This window comes from Quercus suber, unplaced genomic scaffold, assembly GCF_002906115.3.
Source record: "Quercus suber isolate HL8 unplaced genomic scaffold, Cork oak 2.0 scaffold_443, whole genome shotgun sequence".
NCBI lineage: Eukaryota > Viridiplantae > Streptophyta > Magnoliopsida > Fagales > Fagaceae > Quercus > Quercus suber.
The window spans coordinates 86,585-107,968 of record NW_027069894.1 but is presented as its reverse complement, the minus strand read 5'-3'; the positions used below and the strand labels follow the sequence as shown (position 1 = coordinate 107,968).

General features: G+C 32.6%; 3 protein-coding genes across 4 annotated transcripts in view; all 3 read left to right on the top strand.

The window, feature by feature from the left end:
* Positions 1-21,384, top strand: part of LOC111993967 (cysteine-rich receptor-like protein kinase 10) — a 54,021-nt gene that overhangs the window by 23,633 nt on the left and 9,004 nt on the right. The gene's annotated exons all lie outside the window — the stretch shown is intronic.
* LOC136062708 (G-type lectin S-receptor-like serine/threonine-protein kinase At4g11900) lies at positions 6,578-9,749 on the top strand. Of its 2 annotated transcripts, XR_010624434.1 has the most exons (6): positions 6,578-6,732; positions 6,963-7,173; positions 7,315-7,552; positions 7,995-8,145; positions 8,230-8,605; positions 9,518-9,749. XR_010624434.1 is itself a non-coding variant. In XM_065762130.1 (5 exons), exons 1-5 carry the CDS (start codon positions 6,592-6,594, stop codon positions 8,545-8,547), a joined length of 1,059 nt encoding a protein of 352 aa, XP_065618202.1. In that variant the 5' UTR covers positions 6,578-6,591; the 3' UTR covers positions 8,548-8,746. The 2 variants fall into 2 exon arrangements, 1 of the variants encoding a protein (XP_065618202.1); XM_065762130.1 differs by lacking the exon at positions 9,518-9,749 and having other exon boundaries at positions 8,230-8,746.
* LOC136062713 (cysteine-rich repeat secretory protein 38-like) lies at positions 19,412-20,318 on the top strand. Its single transcript, XM_065762140.1, has one exon. It carries the CDS (start codon positions 19,653-19,655, stop codon positions 20,316-20,318), a length of 666 nt encoding a protein of 221 aa, XP_065618212.1. The 5' UTR covers positions 19,412-19,652.

The window sequence follows — 21,384 nt, the reverse complement described above, 5'->3', positions numbered from 1 at the left end:
TTTTTTTTTTTTTTTTGGTATTTTGGTTTGTGGATGCGGCCTGCGACTCTGTGATCTGATTCTTTCTCTCTCTCTGTGATCTGTTTTTTTTTTTTTTTTTTGGTATTTTGGTTTGTGGATGGCGACTCTGTGATCTGATTCTTTCTCTGTCTCTGTGATCTGATTTTTTTTTTTTTTTTTTGGTATTTTGGTTTGTGGATGGCGACTCTGTGATCTGATTCTTTCTCTGTCTCTGTGATCTGATTTTTTTTTTTTTTTTTTGGTATTTTGGTTTGTGGATGGCGACTCTGTGATCTGATTCTTTCTCTGTCTCTGTGATCTGATTTTTTTTTTTTTTTTTTGGTATTTTGGTTTGTGGATGGCGACTCTGTGATCTGATTCTTTCTCTGTCTCTGTGATCTGATTTTTTTTTTTTTTTTTTGGTATTTTGGTTTGTGGATGGCGACTCTGTGATCTGATTCTTTCTCTGTCTCTGTGATCTGATTTTTTTTTTTTTTTTTTGGTATTTTGGTTTGTGGATGGCGACTCTGTGATCTGATTCTTTCTCTGTCTCTGTGATCTGATTTTTTTTTTTTTTTTTTGGTATTTTGGTTTGTGGATGGCGACTCTGTGATCTGATTCTTTCTCTGTCTCTGTGATCTGATTTTTTTTTTTTTTTTGGTATTTTGGTTTGTGGATGAGAGAGTTGGATGCTGAAAATATTTTGAAATTTTTTTGATTTGGACCTCGAGTATCTGAGACTCGAGTTCCACGTGGGATGCCACGTGGAACTAGGCCAGGTCAAACTATAAAAATCGAGCATCAAAGACTCGAGGTATGAGCGCATATCTCGATTTTCTGAGACTCGAGGTGCTAAAAAAAAAAATAGTTTGAAAACGTTGACAACTAATTATATTGTTAGGATTTTATGGTTATTTGGCCATTTCGTCCTATAATATAAACAAACACACGCGCGCATATATATATATATATATATATATGTTCACGGACGAAATTCTTTGAAGCCTAACGTAAGATTTAAAATGTTTTCCCTGCACAACTCGAGAGCCTTTCTTTTAATATTAATCGCAGTCTGCGCGCTTACCAGCTCCATTCATTCCCAGCCAACCTATAATGACCACATTTGTTTAGATCAATCGAATGAAACCTCCAACACCTATTACCAATCCAACCTCACGGTGCTGTTGAATTCTTTATCATCCAAAGCTTACCAAAACTACAGCTTCTACAACGAAAACTCAAGTATAGGTATCTACGCCCTCTTCCTCTGCAGAGGTGATGTTTCTAACAGTACCTGCCAAAGCTGTGTAAGCTACGCGACCCGAAATATCACAACTCAATGTCCATCTAACAAAACTGCTATCATATGGTTCGATCAGTGCATGTTACGCTACTCCGATGTTAATTTCTTTGGACAGACGCAGATATCGCCAATGTCGCTCATGTATAATACCCAGAATACTACTTCACCTGAACTAAATAATTTTTACGCACTTGGTCTATTGTACGATCTAATAGATCGTGCCAAGGTAACAGATATGCTGTTCAAGAGTGATAGTCAGACAGTGAAATTGAGTGATGGGTCCAAGATAAGTTATGGGTTGGTACAGTGTACAAGAGATATCGATGGTCCTTCGTGTGGCCAGTGCTTAAGCTACTTGATGGATACAGCGGAGACATGTTGCCAAGCCAAGATAGGGTGGCGCATTTTAGGCCCAAGTTGCTTTCTGAGGTATGAGAACTACTCTTTCACCGAGCAATCACCAGCAAAGCCACTGCCGCTGCCACCGACTGTTAATGGTAAGACATGTAGATTTGGTATTTTCATAGAAATCCTCCCCGTTTGGTGCACAGGATTCGAATTGGAATTTAAAATTAAAAATTAGCGGAGGTCTTCTGTTATTATTATTATCAGAATGGAGGTTGTTTTGGAATTTACCTATTTGACAAACAAAAACAATCCTAAAACTTCGAAAAATTATTTGGCACTGAACTTCTTCTTTTCACATAAACGGTTGATCTAAATTTACCTTCTTCTTTTTTTTTTCTTTTTTTTTTTCAAATAATTGATCAAAAATATTTTTTTTAGAAGAATAATTGAATTAATTTAGTTAGTGAGCTTCAATATAATTTGTGAGAGAAAGGAATATCAAATCGCTTTTGGTAAATACTAATGGGCTGTTTTGAAGAGTGGTGTCGAAAGATGTTTCAGCAGGGAAGTTGAAAGTGAAGGCTTTGTTTGAACTGTGGATGGAAATTTTGGAAGTTTTGACTTTTGAGCAAAGTTTAGTTTTTTAGGGAAGAGAGGGTGGGTGAGAGGTAACAATACGTGAGATGGGGTCTATGAGAAATTATTGGTTGGAAATTGTGGCTTCATTAGTATAGTTCAGTGCAGTAGGTGACGTGCTAGCAGCCAAGTATAATTATTATTTGTTGCGGGTCATTTTTTCAGGTTCGCATATCCTAAACACGTGTCTTAATATTATTAGACATCATCAAGTTTAGGCTTTTTGTTAAGAGGGAAGTTGGGTCTGACACCTTTGCAATATGGGCTCTTAGAGCCTCCTTCTGCCGCGCTAGTACATGCACCGTTCCAATCCAAAGAGCGTTATTGCAAAATGGGCTTGTTTTCTTCTACTACTTCCACTGAAAAGGGTTGTTCTCCATTTTCTGCGAAATGAACATTACTCTATTTTCTGCAACGCCTTTCTCCACTTTCTGCTGAAGGAAGACTACTTCTTCTCTTTCTGCAGGATGAGGCATTCCTCCACTTTCTGCTGAAGGAACGTTACTTCTCCACTTTTTGTTGTGATTTACTCCATTTTCTGCTGTAGCCTTCTCCACTTTTTGCTGGAGGAAGATTACTTCTCCCCTTTCTGCAGGATGAGCTTTACTCTACTTTCTATACTATTACAAGTCTGCACATAAAAACACTAAAGTCCAAAGAAAGTGCTCATCAAGTAGATGTTAGTTCTCAAGGTTTTTGGTCCCAACTCTCACAGCCTTATTGCTTTAACCCAAGGGTGCACAAATCTGTGGGCTTTGGAACTCGAATCAAAGTGGCCGCTGCTTGAATATCTCTTCTTAAAAGATTCAGGTGAAATTGATTTTATGGGAGAAAGGAAGTTTTCCTAGTAGTGCATGTCAATACTACTATTCTGCCATTATCTCTTTCTTTCCAAGCATTTCTCTGCGGAGTGTGCTGCTGCACTACTAGGTACTCTTCAGTCTTCTCTACAAACTCTCAACTTTTCTCTACTAATTTTCTCTCTTTTTTCTCTTTTGTATTTCTCTGCTATTTTTCTCTTTTCTCTCCATTCTCTCATGTGTGTTTTTGTGTTGTTCTCGTTGTGTTTTTCTTCTCTCTATGATATCTGCTCTTCCTTCTGTGTTCTCAATTATGTTTTTTTCCCCGTGAAAGAGGAATACCCATATTTATACCCAAGTGTTTTCCTCTTGAGGTACATTAATCCATGGTCTCCCCATTTTCCTGATGGGTTTCCTTTTGCCCCGGGTTTGGGATATTCTCTTCCCACCAAGTCTTCTTTTTTCTCTAGGTTTGGGATTCGGGGAGCAGGTAGCCGCGTCTCCTTTTCGCCGCTCAATGCCCATAATTTAAGGGTGCATTTTAATGCACTTGTACTTCTTCGTATTCTGTGGCTCTTCCTTTCTTTTCATTTTTTTCCATGAGAATACTCAAAGCCTCCACATGGATCACTCTGCAGTATCCCCTTTTAGTGGGCCTTTTTGTCATTGCTCTCCTATGACATGCACCTCGTGATAACTCGCAACTTCTCTTTTGGTATGAGTCCTTTTTCCAACACAAGGAACTCCCAAAAAATTGTGCCAAATTATTACAACTAGAATTTTCCTTCTTTTTAATTCTCTACAATGACAGGTCAAACCCCATTTGTATGGCTGGGATACAGAATGAGTGAACCCATTTGCCTACCTTGTATATTACTCTTCAGTTCTCATTTTGCAGCCTTACACTTTAGAAGTTCGTTGCACTGCGATGTTGAACATGGGATTCTCTTTCTGCCATGTTTGATACTTCCTTGCCTTACTTTACTCGTTAGATGTTGCAGCATTTATGGTTCATTTGGATTAAAAGAGAAGAATAGAATAAAGTAGAGTAAAGTAAATTTAATACAAAATTAATTTATTTTTAGTTTATTCTACTTTACTCTCCCTCCTTCTCCCTCCATCCAAACAGACCATTAATATTTGAGAATTATTCCCCTCGTTCGTGGCATGCTTTTGCCGTGTTTTTCTCTATTTTCTCATCTCTTCAATCGAATGCACTGTGAAGGTTCTAGATTTCTTCAGTATCTTCTAATCCCTTTCATTCAAATGGGTTGGGCCTTTTGGGCCTATTTCACATCATTCCCTTATACAAGGGTCTTAGGTCATTCATGGGCCAATTTATGATCGTACCCAATCATCCTTCAAGGCTTGGTCTGCTAGGCTTTGGATCTTACCTATTAGCCCACAAAACGTGTAAAAAATTGGGTGCCAACATTATTATTATTATTATTATTGGGGAAATTACTCTTGGTATAATGTTATTATTGGTAGCAACTTACTAATTTTTTTTCTACAAAAAACTTATATACTCCTAGAGTAGTGCTCTGGTAGCAGGTAATAAGAATTACCCATTTTTTACCACTAGGATAAAAACCTATTTTTAAAATTCTCTATTCTACATGTTATTTATTTTAATACGATTTCTCATTCCATTATTGTTATTTCATCCACCGAAACTAGGGGTGTAATCGGTTCGGTTTCGGTCGGTTTTCTTGTGTTTGGCCAACCGAAACCGAAAATTTCGGTTTGTGAAATTTTCAACCGAAACCGACCGAAATAATTGAGAATCAATCGGTTTCGGTTTATTTCGGTTGTGGTCGGTTTCGGTCGGTTTTCGGTTGAGAGAGAGACTGTTGGAAACGAAGCAAGAACGAAGTTGATACTTGATATATATCAGAATCAGAGACAGAGAAAGAAAATAGACAAAAATAAAACAGAAGAATCATACCGTGAGAAACGAAGAGGTCAGCATGTGGACTGTGGAGTAGCCACGGAGGCCGGCATGTGGAGGCCGGAGTGTGAAGACCGGCGGCAGATGTGGACTGATGGATGCGGGTGTGTGTGAGAGGGATTGATGGAGCTGTGTGTGAGAGGGAGTGATCAGTGATGGAGGCGTGTGAGTGTGAGAGATGAGAGGAACTGAACGCTGAAGCCTGAAGGTGTGGTAGGTAGGGTTATTTATTTATTTTTTTTCAATTAGTTTTATGTTTAACGTAATTAGTTTAAGTTGTAGTTTAATGTTAGTTAGTTAATCTAATGGGTTAATGGGTTTTAAATAGCCTAAGGCCCAATGTTTATGGAAAAAAAAAGGCCCAATGTTTATGAAAAAAATAAGGGCCCAATGTAAGCATTGCAAGGCCAGATACGTCTTTTACCTTTTATATATATATATATATATATATATATATAATATAATATAAAATATAATATAAATTATAATATAATATAATTCGGTTCGGTTTCGGTCGGTTCGGTGCATTCAAACCTGCAACCGAAAACCGAACCGAATATTTTCAGTTTTTAAAATTTAAAACCGAACCCGAACCGAACCGAAACCGAACCGAATATTTGGCAACAGTTCGGTCGGTTTCGGCCGGTTTTTTCGGTTCGTCGGTTTTTTGCACACCCCTAACCGAAACTCACAAACATGATGTTTAGTCTACAACATGTAGAATCTCTTCCTAATGTTTACTTCAGTACTTGCATTCATATAGCGAATTAAGTGCAATCCTCCTTTGCTAATAAATTTGATTTTGTCTTTTTTTTTTTTTTCTTTAATATATGAGATAAAATTCTACTCTGCTCTAATTTAACTATATAAGTATAAGGTTCTTTTCTGGAGACTTGAACTCTAGTCCTTGTCCTATCACTTTTTGTGTTCCACTTTATATTCTATCAGTCACAACTTATCACTTATTTGTTTAACTTTTCTTATAAAATAGCTAAAGTTTAAAATGAAAAAAAAAAAAAAATACAAATCCTTTATACCACTTTTTGTATTTCAATTTATCTTTCCCAATTATAACTTATCATTTTTTTTAACTTTGGCTATTTTATAAAGAAAGTTAAACAAATACATTGTAATTTGATTTTTCTTACCTGTGACAATTTAGAAGTCTATGTCCTTGCATTTATTATTGATATACGTTAATTTGTTGTCTTGAGTTCTTTTAAGCAAACTTATTAGGATATAATGTATGATGAGCAATAGGCGGAAAGAAGGCAACAAAGATCGTAATCATTACTATATCATCAGTTGCATCAATTGCCGTAGTTGCAGCTCTCTTGGGTTTCTGGTATTATTCATCCTTTGGCTGGAGGAAAAGACAAGGTAGATTTAGTTTAGCCAATCTATCAAAAATTCTAATTTTTTTAAAGCACTAAAAATTTTTATTTCTAGATTGCCATTAATTTTTGTTTTATTTAATCTGTCACTCAGATGGAATTATAAGCCAAGAAATTTCGTTACGCAATAATTTAGCAGGTTCGTTTTCAATAGAGTTAATGGACAGTTGTATCTATGGAAATGACAATGACAACAGAGGAGAAATCTATTACTTTAATTTAATTACCATACTGGCTGCTACAAACAATTTCTCTGATGCCAATAAGCTTGGAGAAGGTGGTTTCGGCCCAGTTTACAAGGTTAAAAGATTTAATTTTTAACGCATATGTATTTTTAGAAATTATTCCATCACTTTCATTAGAAACTAATATACAGCAACAGTTAGGATAATTGACAACTAAAAGATTATTGTGATCATTTAGTTTTAGGACAATTAAACTATTGTTGTAACATGTAGCAATATGTCTACCAATAGTATGTGTCTGTGTGAGAAGTTTTCATTGATTAAGGAAGTTTAAAATGCTTCTAGGGCAAGTTGATTAATGGAAAGGAAATAGCAGTTAAAAGGCTTTCAATGAAATCCAAACAAGGTCTTGAAGAGTTCAAGAACGAAGTGATTTTAATTGCAAAACTTCAACACAAGAATCTAGTGAGGCTCTTGGGATGTTGCTTAGAAGAAGATGAAAAGCTTCTAGTCTATGAATACATGGTCAACACTAGTCTCGATGCCTTCTTATTCGGTATACTCTCTATCTCTCTCACAAATACAAACTCACATTCACACACTAACGACATCCTTAATATTACCATGCACCATTAATTCATGGAAAAACTTTCCTAAATATGATAATCAACACCCTACCCATAATATTACAATGCAGATCTAGACAAATGTAAGGTTCTAGATTGGGCTAAACGCACAAACATAGTCAATGGGATTGCTAAGGGCCTTCAATATTTACATGAGGACTCTCGGCTGAAAATCATCCATAGGGATTTGAAAGCGAGTAATGTGTTGTTGGATGATGAGATGAACCCAAAGATATCAGATTTTGGTACTGCTAGAATTTTCGAGAGCAATCAAATACAAGCCAACACTATCAGAATCGTGGGTACATAGTAAGTAATCCCTTCCCTGCATCCATATTTTCATTCCATAAATCTTTGATATTGCTTTCTCAAGGAAAAATTTCAAGACATGATCAAACTTAAGTTTGGTCCCCTTGCATGCTTGTTTTGGAAGAATTCTGGCTCATTCCATTTGCACCTAATTGTTTTTCAAATAATGTTTTAGCACACATTAAATTTCAGCAGTAAATTCAAGTTGAAAACTTTGTAACTTCAATGGGAATTATTCATTTATTATTATTATTTTAAAAAAGAAAAAAAGAACTCTAAGAACTAGGAATTGCAAACTAAGAAAGCTCACTTTCCATTAGTCATGGTTATGTCAATGTAACTTTTGCTCTTGATGATACTATTAAGGACAACTCTACCTCCATTCTCTTTTAGGGTAACTAAAATTGTATTTTATCATGATACATATACATACTTTCAATAGTGGATATATGGCACCAGAGTATGCAATGGAGGGGCTCTTTTCAATGAAGTCCGATGTTTATAGTTTTGGAATTCTAATGATGGAAATTGTAAGTGGAAAAAAGAACAGTGGCTTCAATCATCTAGAGCAGGCACATAGCCTTCTGTCATATGTACGTCTTTCTTCTCTATATCTTTAGCTTAAATTAAGTTTACGGTTATGACTGTGCACTAAAAGAAATAAAAAATACCAATAGGTATGGCAACGATGGAATGAAGGAAAAGGAGTGGAATTGATAGATCAGACCATAATTGATACTTGTCCTATAAGTGAGGCTCTAAGATTGATCCATATCGCATTGTTATGCGTTCAAGAAGATCCAAATGATAGACCTACAATGTCAAGGGTCATTCTCATGCTTGCAAGCAAATCAATAAATCTTCCTGAGCTATCAGCACCTCCATTTTCTGTTGGTAGGTTAATCATATTTGATCAATCTTCAACAATTGGCACTAGAACTGGATTGGGATTAGTCACATCTGATCAATCTTCAACAAGTGCTTCTAGCTATTGAAGAGATTAACTGGAGAATGCTATTCAACAAGTATTTCATTTTCGTACAAATATGGCAGGTGAGGAACAATAGCACTCGTATAAATATACCCTACTTCTATTCTTGTACTAATTCTTACAGTTTAAATATATTTGCATCCGCACGGGAATTAGATTGAATTGGTACATATACCAAATTATGGAAAACAAAACACGGAGGAGTAGAGCTATATCATCAAAAATTTTGATGAGCAATATACCTAATGTATATGAAAGTAGCTAGCCTCTATACTGAGATTTAATTTCTATGCATTTGAATCTTTAAAGACCTTCATCTTGAGTTGGTTGGACCTTGAACCTGACTCATTATTTAAATTTTGATGGGGTCAAGGATTATTTAGGGATTTGTTATTAATTTTATTAGTTATCATGATTAACATTTACTGCATTAAGATTTGAGTGGATTGATAATGTTTGGACTTTGGGTAATTTTGAACAGTGGATTGAGAATGCTGCTATTGAAATTTTAGATTGAATTAGGTTATGAGAATGTTGTTATTTTTGTTAGGTTGAGTTATCAATTATAATGAATTATGAATACCATTATGTGTTTGGTTGTTGAGAAAACAAAGGAAAATGTAACTTAGTCCTAGCATTATGTCTTGTTATTTCCACGCTTTGAATGTGATAGAGTTGCAACTGTAATTTTGTTTTTCTTTTGCTGAGTACCATGTAAGCGTCTTTGTCCATAAGTTTAGAAATTTTGAATAGTGATTGCCATGTTGTTATTATGGAGGAAATTGTGTTTTTTTGTTCTTTTGTGATGATGTTAATACTCTTAGTGAACAAGTTTGAAATGTATAAGATTAAGTATTTAAATATTATCAAAATGTAAATTTTAGTGATCTTGTTTATTAGTTCTCTTATTTGTATTAAGAGAACAACATATTGAGGAAAATCTTATCTTCTTGACTCTACCGTTTGGAAGCCAGGTTCGACTGTGGACTCTCAATACTCAATAGGAATCCAATATCTTGGGCTTCATCAACTGTTTGCGCTGGTCTCACCTTGAAACTTCGCATGCACAACAGACACTCGCTCAATAGAACATGAATCAGTGGCCCAATGCCTAAAGTACAATTCTCCTGAAATCAAATTATCACAATACTGTTTTAGTTGTCACCGATCCTAACTGTTTGTGAGTATATATTAATTTCAAATGTAAATGATCAAATTACTACTAAAAATGCATAAAAAAAATTAATTCACCTTTTAACCTTGTAAATTTGAATCCAAATTTTCTATTTTATATGAAAAATACTTAGATATTCTCAAAGTATAACAAATAATATTCCTTATCGTGAATTTAATAAGTAAACTCCATCAAGAATATGAAAGAAGAGAGCGCATCATTTCACCATATACCAAAAATACATTAAAAAAATACTAAAATTTAATGCTTCACTTTATATTTTACCAAATCATAAAAAAATAAAATAAAATAAAATAAAATAAAATAAAATAAAAAGACATAGGATTAGTAATCCTCTTCCATACAAATACCTTTCTCTAAAATAAATAAATAAATAAATAAATAATAAAATAAAATAGTAATCTTCCATCGACAGCATTAATTATTCAAGTAGTAATTGTCCTGCATGGACTCTAGTGAGGAAATTACCTTTCGCCATCGTGTCTTATCCTTTATTAGTCTACCGCAAATATTTAGAAGATTAGATTGTCATTTTGTTAAGGGTCATGTTAACGAGTGCCATAAGGCATTGGTTAACAATCCAATTAAAGAAAGTTTTTATGGGGGGAAAAAAAAAGCAATTAATGTTTTGACAGTTTTTTTTATTTCCCATAAAAGTGATATTAAAACTTTCTTAAAATAGATTCTTAACCAATGCCCCAACGGCACTCGTTAACATTTTCCTTTTGTTAATTTAAGAGATAAGATCAAGTATTCAAAGCGTGTCCCAATAAATTTTAAAAAAAATATATTGAAAGCATGAGAAACCTATTGGTCAAGGCACAAACAATAATAGCGGTTTACTCTCATCCCCTTTTTACAAATTCATATTTGATTATTTGTTAACTCTTGATAGTACGGAATTCAAAGTAAGTTGGATAGAAAGTTAGCTCTATACCTTTATTTAATTAAATAAAAAAGTAAAATTTTTGTCAAGGGTTTTGTAACTTAATTGGGTTGTAATTTTTGGTGATTTCATGAAATCAAAGGTTCAAACCCCATGATTTTTTTTTTTTTTTTTTTTTTTGAAAAGGAACCCCTCATGATAATTATTGAATTATCAAAAATAAAAAAAAACTCGATGGACCTCATATTATCTATATATATATAAACCCAATCCTCTGAAGCTTCCATAATTTTTCACATCAGCACAATATTTAAAAAATTAAAATTAAAAACTCTATTTCACTCCAAAACAAAACCGGATAAAAGCCAAGCGTTCTAGGTTTTCTCAAAGACAAACCCGCTATTACTTTCCCTCTCTCAAACGTTTTTTTTTTTCCTCCTCTCTCTTCCTTTTCTCTGGTCATCTCAGCCAAACCTTACAATTCAACTCATACAAATCTGATTCTCACTACCTAGATAAGTAGTGTTTAACGAGAAAGAGCCAAATTTTAACCTTTGGAGATTCTAGTTTTTCTCAAACGCAAACCCACTACTACCTTCCCTCTCTCAAACTTTTTTTTTTTTTTTGCTCCTTTCTCTTCCTTAATTTTCTCTGCTCATCTCAGCCAAAACCCTACAAATTCAACTCATACAAACCGATTCTCACTACCTAGATAAGTAGTGCTCAACGAGAAAAAGCCTAGTTTAACCTTTGGAGACAGAAAAATATTGAGGAGGTAAGTGTAAGAAACTTATTTGGTTTTTAGTTTATTAATTAATAATTAATTGGTTTTTAAGTATTGTCCCTCCTCAAACCCTAAACGTAAGACCCTTCCCTTCTCTTCCTTGCTCCATGATAGTCCCTGCATTCCAACCAACACTCCCAAATCAGTGCTTCTTGATTGCCCATCAGGCTTGACGGGAGCCTAGGACAAGTATCGTGGTGCTAAAGGTGGTGTTTTTACAAATCTAAATCTACAACTAACAAACCCTAATCTTGGTCAGTCCCTTTTTTCATCTAAGTTTTTCTAATACTTCTGTTTTTGCTTAATGGTTTTTCTCTTGTATTATTTTTTTCTTTTTTGTTATTATTATTATTATTTATTGTACCCAGTACAATTTTACAATCTCATATCAGATGACTTCCCAAGTCCTAGACTAACATCGAAATCCCATGATAGATAAAAAACTTAGATAATGTCAATGTTTGTCTTCTCTATGTGAGGTTACAATCTGGTCGTGATATAGGAACAAGGGTAATCATAAACCTATTGAAGTTAGGGCAAATAGGTAGTATTTCTCCAATCTTCTATTACAAAATAGGATAATAATAGAGCATAAGTTACATTGAAGAATTGAGAACAAATAATATAAATTGATTGAACACATCTCCATACAAAGAGAACACTTGACAGCTTTCATTAATTTATTTTATTTTTAATTTCTTTAATTAGATTGCAATAGTAGAATCTAGAGATACTCACGTTGGGATTAGGTTTCAGAAAACATAAGTTTTGGTAGTCCCACAATGTTATACATCATTTTTTTATTAATTTATTTATTAAATCGATTACTACTCTTCAAACTAAAGAGTTTTAAATCAACTATTACTCAACAACATAGAGTTTCAAATTGACTACTACTTAGTAACATGGAAAGTTTTAAACCAACTATTACTCAACAACATGGAGAATTTTAAACCAAACTAAAGAAGTTTGACTATTAGTTGACCTTCTAATAATTTGTCACGTAAATTTTGGTTGTCCCACAATTTTACTCATCAATTTTTTATTAATTTATTAATTATGTCAAAACGAGAGTTTTAAATTGACCACTGCTCAGCAATACCCAATTGGACTTGATCTGTAGTGACAGTTCCCCCTTTTGATGCACGCTCCTAAAGACATACTAACCAATGCGCGATCCTAGTACGCGACTTCAACACCAACTTTGAAGGAGAGGTTGGCTGCAAAGTTCTTCAGTTCATCCTACACGATGAAGATCAAGAAGATGCTTAGTTACAAAACCCTTTGGTGCAAATAACAGCAACTTCTTCAAAGAGATGAACTAGGTCAAGAACTTCGTCTTTGATCATAAATTGTTTGAACAGAGTTGCTCAATGCTTGTGCAACTTGTGTACAATTTGACGCTCTTAAAATAATCCTTTTATATGTCTAGGGTTATAAGAAAAGAAATCTCAAAGACACATTCACGGATCCCAAGAAATCAATTCAGAAAATCGATTTTATAAATCTCGATAGATAGCTAGGTGTCATGGAGCTATCGAGCAGGTGTCGAACTTTAATGAATTTGCACTTCAGCTTGTTTTTCTTGGACAGACTTGATGACTTCAACATTGATTTAAAACCTTATTTCTTGAAGTAATAAAAACACCTAGAACTACCCAATTACATGTAAAGTGCTTTGTCGACGGATTAGCCAATTTACATAAACAAATGACATATGTTCTTAACAAGTGAAAACACATATGTCCTAACACACCTAAGCCCTCCAAGCTTTTTGCTCCAACAAAGTTACACCTAACTTTGTCTTCTCTACCTTACCGGATCTGCAATTAATCCATTGTATCAACCAAAATGAATTGGTTCTCTCTTGAACTGCTTCCCAAACACCAATAACCTTCTCACTCTCTAAATGTGTGAGGTAAGATTTGGCTTAAGATCCTCTCAATGGTATAACAATGGAGAGGATAAGAGTAGAGGAATTTGAAGAGTCAAATGTATAAGATTGTGGATGAATCAATCTGTTGTTCTCTAGGGATTCTCTCTCAAAATTTTCTCTAGAAGCTCTCTACATTTCGTGGGTATAAGGGTATTTATAGTATGGTATGTGAAGGAATATGAAATGTCATTTTTATGCAAAACAAGGTGCTTTGGTGAGTTACTCTCGATTGGGACAAGTTGTGAGTTCTAGTTGCCAGTTAACAAAATGGTCAAACTATACTTTTTGTCTTGTAGTGATCAGCTGTCCTGACCCTTTAACTTCCTACATACTTCACACATGTGTTGGATTCTGGCAAGTCACCACTCGCAAGTCAGTTGCGAAAAGCCTCTTTATTGCACACACTTGATCAATTCTTCACTCTCTCACACACAACTCTTACATTATTCCCACCTAAATACGGCGTTTCTAAATGTGAATTACAAGCAAATTTGGCATGAAATAAAGCCAACACATAGTTGAATAAATTCAACCTTACACTTATTATTATGATATTTTACTGGCTGATGATTTTCATAATAGATGCATTAAATGAGAGTTAATATCTTAGAAACTTTCATTAGATTTTTAAAAGTCACGTGTGTGAAGAATATAAACATTGAAGGATTTTATTTTTATATTTTATTATTTATAAATAATGTTAAATGAAATTTCAAAAAAAAAAAAAAGGATTTTGAAAATTTTTCATCTTTATTTCATATATATTTCTATTATTATTGAAGAACATCTTTCTTTTAGTTTTCATAATAAATATGGTTTCCTAGATTAGAGTTTGATTAGTTTTAGGTTTAAATTTTGTATGATTGTATTTAATTTTTTATTATATGATTTAATTAAGTGAATTTAACAATTTTTTTAATTGCATTGTAAAGTTTTTAATGACATTCATAAGGTCGTCTTTAATTAATTTTTTACTTCTTTAGCTATCAACCTCTTTGTTTTCCAATTAATGGTTACTAATTAATTTATTAATTGGCGTTTGATTTCTTTTACTAATCTCTCTCTCTCTCTCTCTCTCTCTCTCTCTCTCTCTCTCTCTCTCTCTCTCTCTCTCTCTCTCTTCATTAACATCCTATTGTTTTCCAAATTTGATGATAATTATAATGTACTAAATATGTATTGTAATTTTTTTTTTCTTTTATTTCATTTTGCTACCATGAAGTTAGTATATTCATAACTATTAGTTTATTTTATGATATATTTGATTTGATGTTATTATTATTATTATTATTATTATAAATTTAGTGCTTCTAAAATAACATGTGTTTTGTATTCTCTTTTTCTATTGATGCATTGTAATGTTTCATGGGAATACTTTATAAGATTTTTTTTTTTTTTTTTAATTGAGTGTTTCTAAATTGGTTTTTTTTTTTTTTTTTTTTGTATTTCATTTTTCCATTGATGCATTGTAACATTTCATGGGAAGACTTTATAAGAACAATTTTTATTTATTGAATTTAAATAAAATATTATATGTTTAATTCAAAAAAAATGAGACAAAATATAAATAATTTAATGATATGGAGGATGTTGCTAATTTTAAATGTTGATTAAAATAAGATTAGAAGAAAAATAGTAAAAATGAAATGTATAGCAATAAACACAAATTATTTTAGTTATGCTATGCAATAAAATAACATCATTCTATATACTATCTTTATAATGCAATAATATAACATTTAACAACCAATGAGAATAAAATAAATAAAATAAAATAACAACATAAAACACAAAACTAAATTGTATCAACCCAAAGGATGTATGAATTATGATGTGTTTCAATTCTTTGTTATCATGGTTCGTAGAGATGCGATCCATTTTCAGCCAAGCTATTTATAATTGGTTCTACACCCCATATTTTTTTTGGATAGCAGATACATGGCACCAAAGTATGCAATGGAGAGACTGTTTTCAATAAAGTCTGACGTTTATAACTTTGGAATTCTAATGCTAGAAATTGTTAGTGGAAAAAATAATAGTGGCTTTTATCATCTGAAGTGTGCACAAAGTCTTCCATCATATGTTTGTATTTCTTCCACATATGTATCTTGTGCTCCAATTAAGTTTACGTTTGTTATTGTATAACTTTAGAAATAATAATTTACCAATAGGTATGGGGACTATGGAATGAAGGCAAAGGACTGGAGTTGATAGATAAGACCATAGTTGATAGTTGTCCCATAAGTGAGGCTTTGAGATTGATCCATATTGCATTGTTAATTTGTTATGTGTTCAAGAAGATCCAAATGATAGACCTACCATGTCAAGGCTCGAGGGTCATTCTGATGCTTGCAAGTAAATCGATAAATCTTCCTCGGCCCACGGCACCTCCATTTTCTATAGATAGGTTAATCATGTCCGATCAATCTTCAATTGGCACTAGAATGGAATCTCATATCTAATCAATCTTCAGCAAGTGCTTCTAGTTAGTGAATAGATTAATTGGAGCATGCTATTCATGATGTAGTGAGGTTTTGGAACAATAGCACTTGAGCAAAACATACGTTCTATTTTTGTACTTATTCTTACCATCTATATATATTTGCAGAGATCGAATTTGGTAAAGATGAGATGTAAAAATCATGTGTTACACCATCTAATAAGTGATTGCCACGTCAGCATTTTACTTAAAATTCAATACATCTTATCACACCAAATAAAATCTCAATAAATTCTCAATTTGGTTAGATTTATATATATGTATTAGAATTGATTAAGTGTGATTGTGCTTATTCTTAAATATGTGATAAGATGATGTGACATATTGGGATTGGAATAGTAAAACATGAGTTTTACACTATGTCCTTACAGAACTTAATCTCATATTTGCTTCCACTCAGGAATTAGATTGAATTAACACATATACCAAATTCAGGAAAACAAAACACGAAGGAATAGAGATCTATCATCAAAGGAGGACCGAACCATATATGTGATAAGACTTCTAATTAGAAATACATCTAAATTTGCTAGATGCTTTGATGTATATGTAAGCTAGCCTCAATAGTGAATTTTAATTTATTTGCATTTGAACACAGGAAGAATTTTTTTTTTTTTTTTTTTTTTTATCTTGAGATTTTTTTGGGACTAGACCCTGAATATGATTCAATTTCATAAAGGATCCGTGGCCGTTGGATGAACTCGGGTCGGCTTGTTTGTAGTAGTTGGCACAGAGCTGGCAGTGGAACCAACACGCGAGTACTGCTCGCCGCTATCTTCAGCGGGCATAATCGGGGTCAACAAGCTAATCTTCGGGTCAACAAATATATATATATATATATATATATATATATATATATTTTTTTTTTTTTTTTTTTTTTTCATCTTGAGATTTTTTTGGGACTAGACCCTGAATATGATTCAATTTCATAAAGGATCTGTGGCCGTTGGATGAACTTGGGTCGGCTTGTTTGTAGTAGTTGGCACAGAGCTGGCAGTGGAACCAACCAAGAAAGTCGATACCGTACCGGTACCGGCCGGTACGTACCGTACCGGTTGCATACCGGTATTGAAACATTAACATTTCATACCGGTTTAAATACCAGCTGTACCGGCCATACCGACCAATTTTGGGTAATACCGGCTGATACCGGGTGTACCGGCCGATACAGAAAAAAGTTTTTTTTTTTTTTAAAAGTTTTGTAATTTTTGAATTTTTGTTAGGGTAGAATGGTAACTTATTTGCATTAACTTATTAGTATTATTTGTTTTCTTAATATGCAATGGTAACTTTTAAACTTTCTATTTTTTTATATTGTGTGTGTGTGTGTGTGTGTTTTTTTTTTTCTTTTAATTGATACTAAAGTCTAAAACCATGAATAATTAGTTTTGAATTGAGAAAATATTTTATGCTAAACTTTTATATTTATTATAATATATACACACACACATACATGTATATATTTATTTATAAATATAAAAAATAGCGGTAAACCCGAAACGGTATACCGGTATTAACTGGTATCCGAAATATATCGTACCGCTAGGCAAACCGATACAGCCTCCGGTACAGTATTGACTCCCTTAGAACCAACACGCGAGTACTGCTCGCCGCTATCTTCAGCGGGCATAATCGGGGTCAACAAGCTAATCTTCGGGTCAACAAATATATATATATATATATATTTGTTAACGGAATGAAATTTGTTGTATCATATTGCTGAAAAAAGAAGTTCAGGTGGTCTTAGTATAATTTACTCTTAAAAAAATTAAACTTAACATGTGCTTAGATTTTTATTTTTTATTTTTATTTAGAAGAATATGCTTAGAATTAATTGATAAGAGCATTAGCATTCGGAGTGGTATTAATGTTGCTATTTTACAACATAAAAAACTACTTTATTTATTATATCATCTCACTTTACAATATACCCACCATCCCAGTTTTTATTTTTCCACACTGATTCAGCAACCCACACCGATTCAAACCCACCCTAATTCAACAATCCATAGCCAATTCAAGCCAACAACGATTCAACAACTCACAACCAATTCAAACCGACACTAATTCAAACTAAACCACCACCTAAAGGACCCACCTCTTAAATCCAACCACTACGCACAATTCAAACCCAACCTCCCCCTGTGCTAATGCTTTAAGGACAAAGTTTAGATACTGTACTTAGGTGTTGTCTCTTAAGTTCTCCTCTTGAAATTCAGCCATGTAATTTTTTTCTTATGGGATGGAAGTGTATTTTTAGTTAAGTACAACCACATGACTAACTTTTAAAAGAGAAACTTAGGGAACAACACCTAAGTATTGTACTTAAATTTTGCTCAATTGATAAATATTTATCCAAAATGATGGTAGTGATCTCATACATCAGCTATTAAAAATGAATTAAATTACCCATAAAATCTATGAAATATTGGGAGTTTTTTTTTTAAAATAAAATAAAATGAGGGTTGTATTGATTAATGTAGTACAAAAATAGTGGATTCTAAAATAAATAAATATGAAGGAAAGTAGAACAAATAGTGTTTTATTTGTTAACAAATAAAGTTAGAGCCAATTAAATTCAATCAAGTTATATTTTGGGATGACTGTTGTGCAGCCCAGCTTTGCTGAGTCCAAATCTTCTGTCCCACTTTTCCTACTCTACTCTATACTCCACCAATAAATACTTACTACGTGTTCACCTAATTAATTAAATATTATCATTATTAACTTATTAATCCTACAGTTATTAATTAATAGTATCACGTGGCAAGTATTTATTGGTGGAGTATAAAGCGGAGTAAGAAAAGTGGGACAGAAGATTTGGATTCAGCTTTGCTAATCTATAAGCACCGTTATTAAGGCATCATTATGTAGCTTGCCAATTATCAAGAGTATTCTCGACAATTTGTGCAAAAAAAAATTTGTTTATTTTAATATAAAAACCTACTTTTTTGTTATTACGGAGTATTTTATACTCACTTGTCAAAACATTCTATATCAAATTATTTATTTTATACTACATTTTATTATAATATCAATTTTTCTTTTTCTTTTTTAAATTATTTCTAATTAACAACCACTATTTAGTCTTTTCATTCATCCTTAGAATATGTATAAAAATAAAAAAAATAAAATAAAGTAAAATAAAAAAGTGTCAATCTAAATTTACACAATTACTAAAACAATCGTATATTTTTACATAACTTTGCAATAACTAATGTGAGAGAATTTTGGACTTGATTGACTAAAATACAATTCTTTTTCTTTTATACAAATACTCATGGTGAGTGCTCTAAAATGGTTAATTAAGCTCACAACTACACCCTGCCCATGTGCCTAATTCCATTACTCATTGTAGCTCAAAAGTTAATGTAGCTCAAAGAGTCAAGAAAAAAAAAATGAAAGCGTAATTGAATGCGTACACGGCTCATTCATTTCACAACATTCTTTGTAGACGACGAGAGTAGTTGTGACTTTATCCATTGTCACAATTTGAGTTTCGGGCCGGCATTCTCATTTTTAAACCTTGAGGCTTTAAATATAGGGATGAAAATGTGTACACATTGGCATTTTAAAGTGAGAGATAAGAATCTAATTCACACAAGCTAGCCAAAGAAACAGTCAAAAGATTTAACTCCAATTACATCATATAACTTTTTCTAATATACTACTTGATAAATTAATTTTCTTCTTATGAATAGTTCTTGAGATCGAAAATTATTTCCAATGGATAATCAGCCATTTCTTAAGCTTATGTTCATGTACAAAGACATAGTTTCTGTTGAAGCCAAGGAGAGGAGGAGGTAAAATGTTTTCCCTCCACAACACCATAGCCTTTCCGTTAGTATTGTTTGCAGTGTTTTCCCTTACAAGCTCCATTAATTCCCAGCCAACCTATAATGACAACATATGTTTAGATCAATCAAATCAAACCACCAACGCTAATTACCAATCCAACCTCACAGTCCTGTTGAATTCTTTATCATCTAAAGCTTCCCAAAACTACAGCTTCTACAACGATAGCTCCAATATTGGCATCTATGGTCTCTTTCTCTGCAGGGGTGATGTTTCTAATAGTACCTGCCAAAGTTGTGTCAGCTATGCGACCCAAGACATCACAACTCGGTGTCCATCTAATAATAGTGCAATCATCTGGTACGATGAATGCATGTTACGCTATTCCAATGTTAATTTCTTTGGACAGGTACAAACTTCTCCAGAGGTACTCATGTGGAATGTCGGGAACACAACCTCACCTGATCAGCCCAACTTTAGCGCAATTGCTCTAATGAACTTTCTAACAGGGACAGCAGTAAATGACGATCTGTTGTTTCATGATGGGAATTTGACAGCAAGTAATGGATCTGATCAAACTTATGGGTTGGTGCAGTGTACTAGAGATATCAATAGTAGTGGTTGCAGCAGTTGCTTAATTTCACAAGATTACCTTAAAATTCAAGTTTCAATAATATAGGCATTATTATTATATTTGGGAAAAAATGCTACGATTGTAAACTTATATAATAATTTAAACTTAATATAACATGTTATTTGTTCCATGAAATGGGGCTATGCATTTTAAATATATATATATATATATATATTCTTGGATATGTTCAAATTAGACAACCGATTATGGTATTTTTTTAAAAAAAAAGTTTTTAACAATATTTTCTCCATTTAAATAAAACAATTGTATAATTATAGTATATTTTAAACAATATGGAACATAATTTCATATATGTTCCATTACATATAAAACTTATAGAAATAGGAAATATTTTTAAATAATAAATGCATTATTTAACCTACAAATTGCAACTATTATAATTTAGAAATATATTTTTTTTATTTTTCAAACAAATAAAAATGATAAACTTTAGAGATAAGCAGTAATTATAATTTTTTTTTTTTTTAACGTGAAGGGAAAAAAGTCCTAAACTTTAGGAGTTCTTTTTTTTGAATTCAAAATGAAATTTTTTATTTGACATTTATGACCCTAGTTCTAAATGAAGCTACCCTTTATTAATGAGAGTATTTTTTTAACCACATAAAAGTCCAAATGAAAGAGGATAATCATCTTATATATAGTATAGATAAAATAAAACTAGACTCATTACACGCACTTTGCACATGCAATAATGCTCTTTTTTATTTATTTCTTTTTTGTTTAGTGTTATAATACTTAAAAGTGATATATAAATAACCATGTTTTTTTTTTTTTTTTAAGAATGAGGTAAGGTAAAGTGAAATAATGTTTAAAAATGAGATAGAGAACTGTATGAAGTTGAAACCCAATAGGACATTTGAATTTATTGATTGGGAGAAGAATTGTGATAAGTAAAAAAATTTTGAGATTTGAACAAAAGAAAAATGATATATGTTAGTGTGGATGGATGAAGATTTGTGATAACTGTATAGAATTTGGATAACAAAAATTTTGAAATGTTTTAAAGAATTTTTTAAAAAAAAATCCATAGAAATTTCGGATAAGAATGAGTAATTTTTACTTTTTACGTGAGGTTTTTTTTTTTTTTTTG

Bases quoted from the DNA above. Each gene is read 5' to 3' on its own strand.
- LOC136062708 (XM_065762130.1), top strand. From the start codon at position 6,592: ATGGACAGTTGTATCTATGGAAATGACAATGACAACAGAGGAGAAATC. The intron at 6,733-6,962 runs GTTAAAAGATTT...AAATGCTTCTAG, and splicing joins GTTTCGGCCCAGTTTACAAG to GGCAAGTTGATTAATGGAAA. The intron at 8,146-8,229 runs GTACGTCTTTCT...AAATACCAATAG, and splicing joins CACATAGCCTTCTGTCATAT to GTATGGCAACGATGGAATGA.
- LOC136062713 (XM_065762140.1), top strand. From the start codon at position 19,653: ATGTTTTCCCTCCACAACACCATAGCCTTTCCGTTAGTATTGTTTGCA.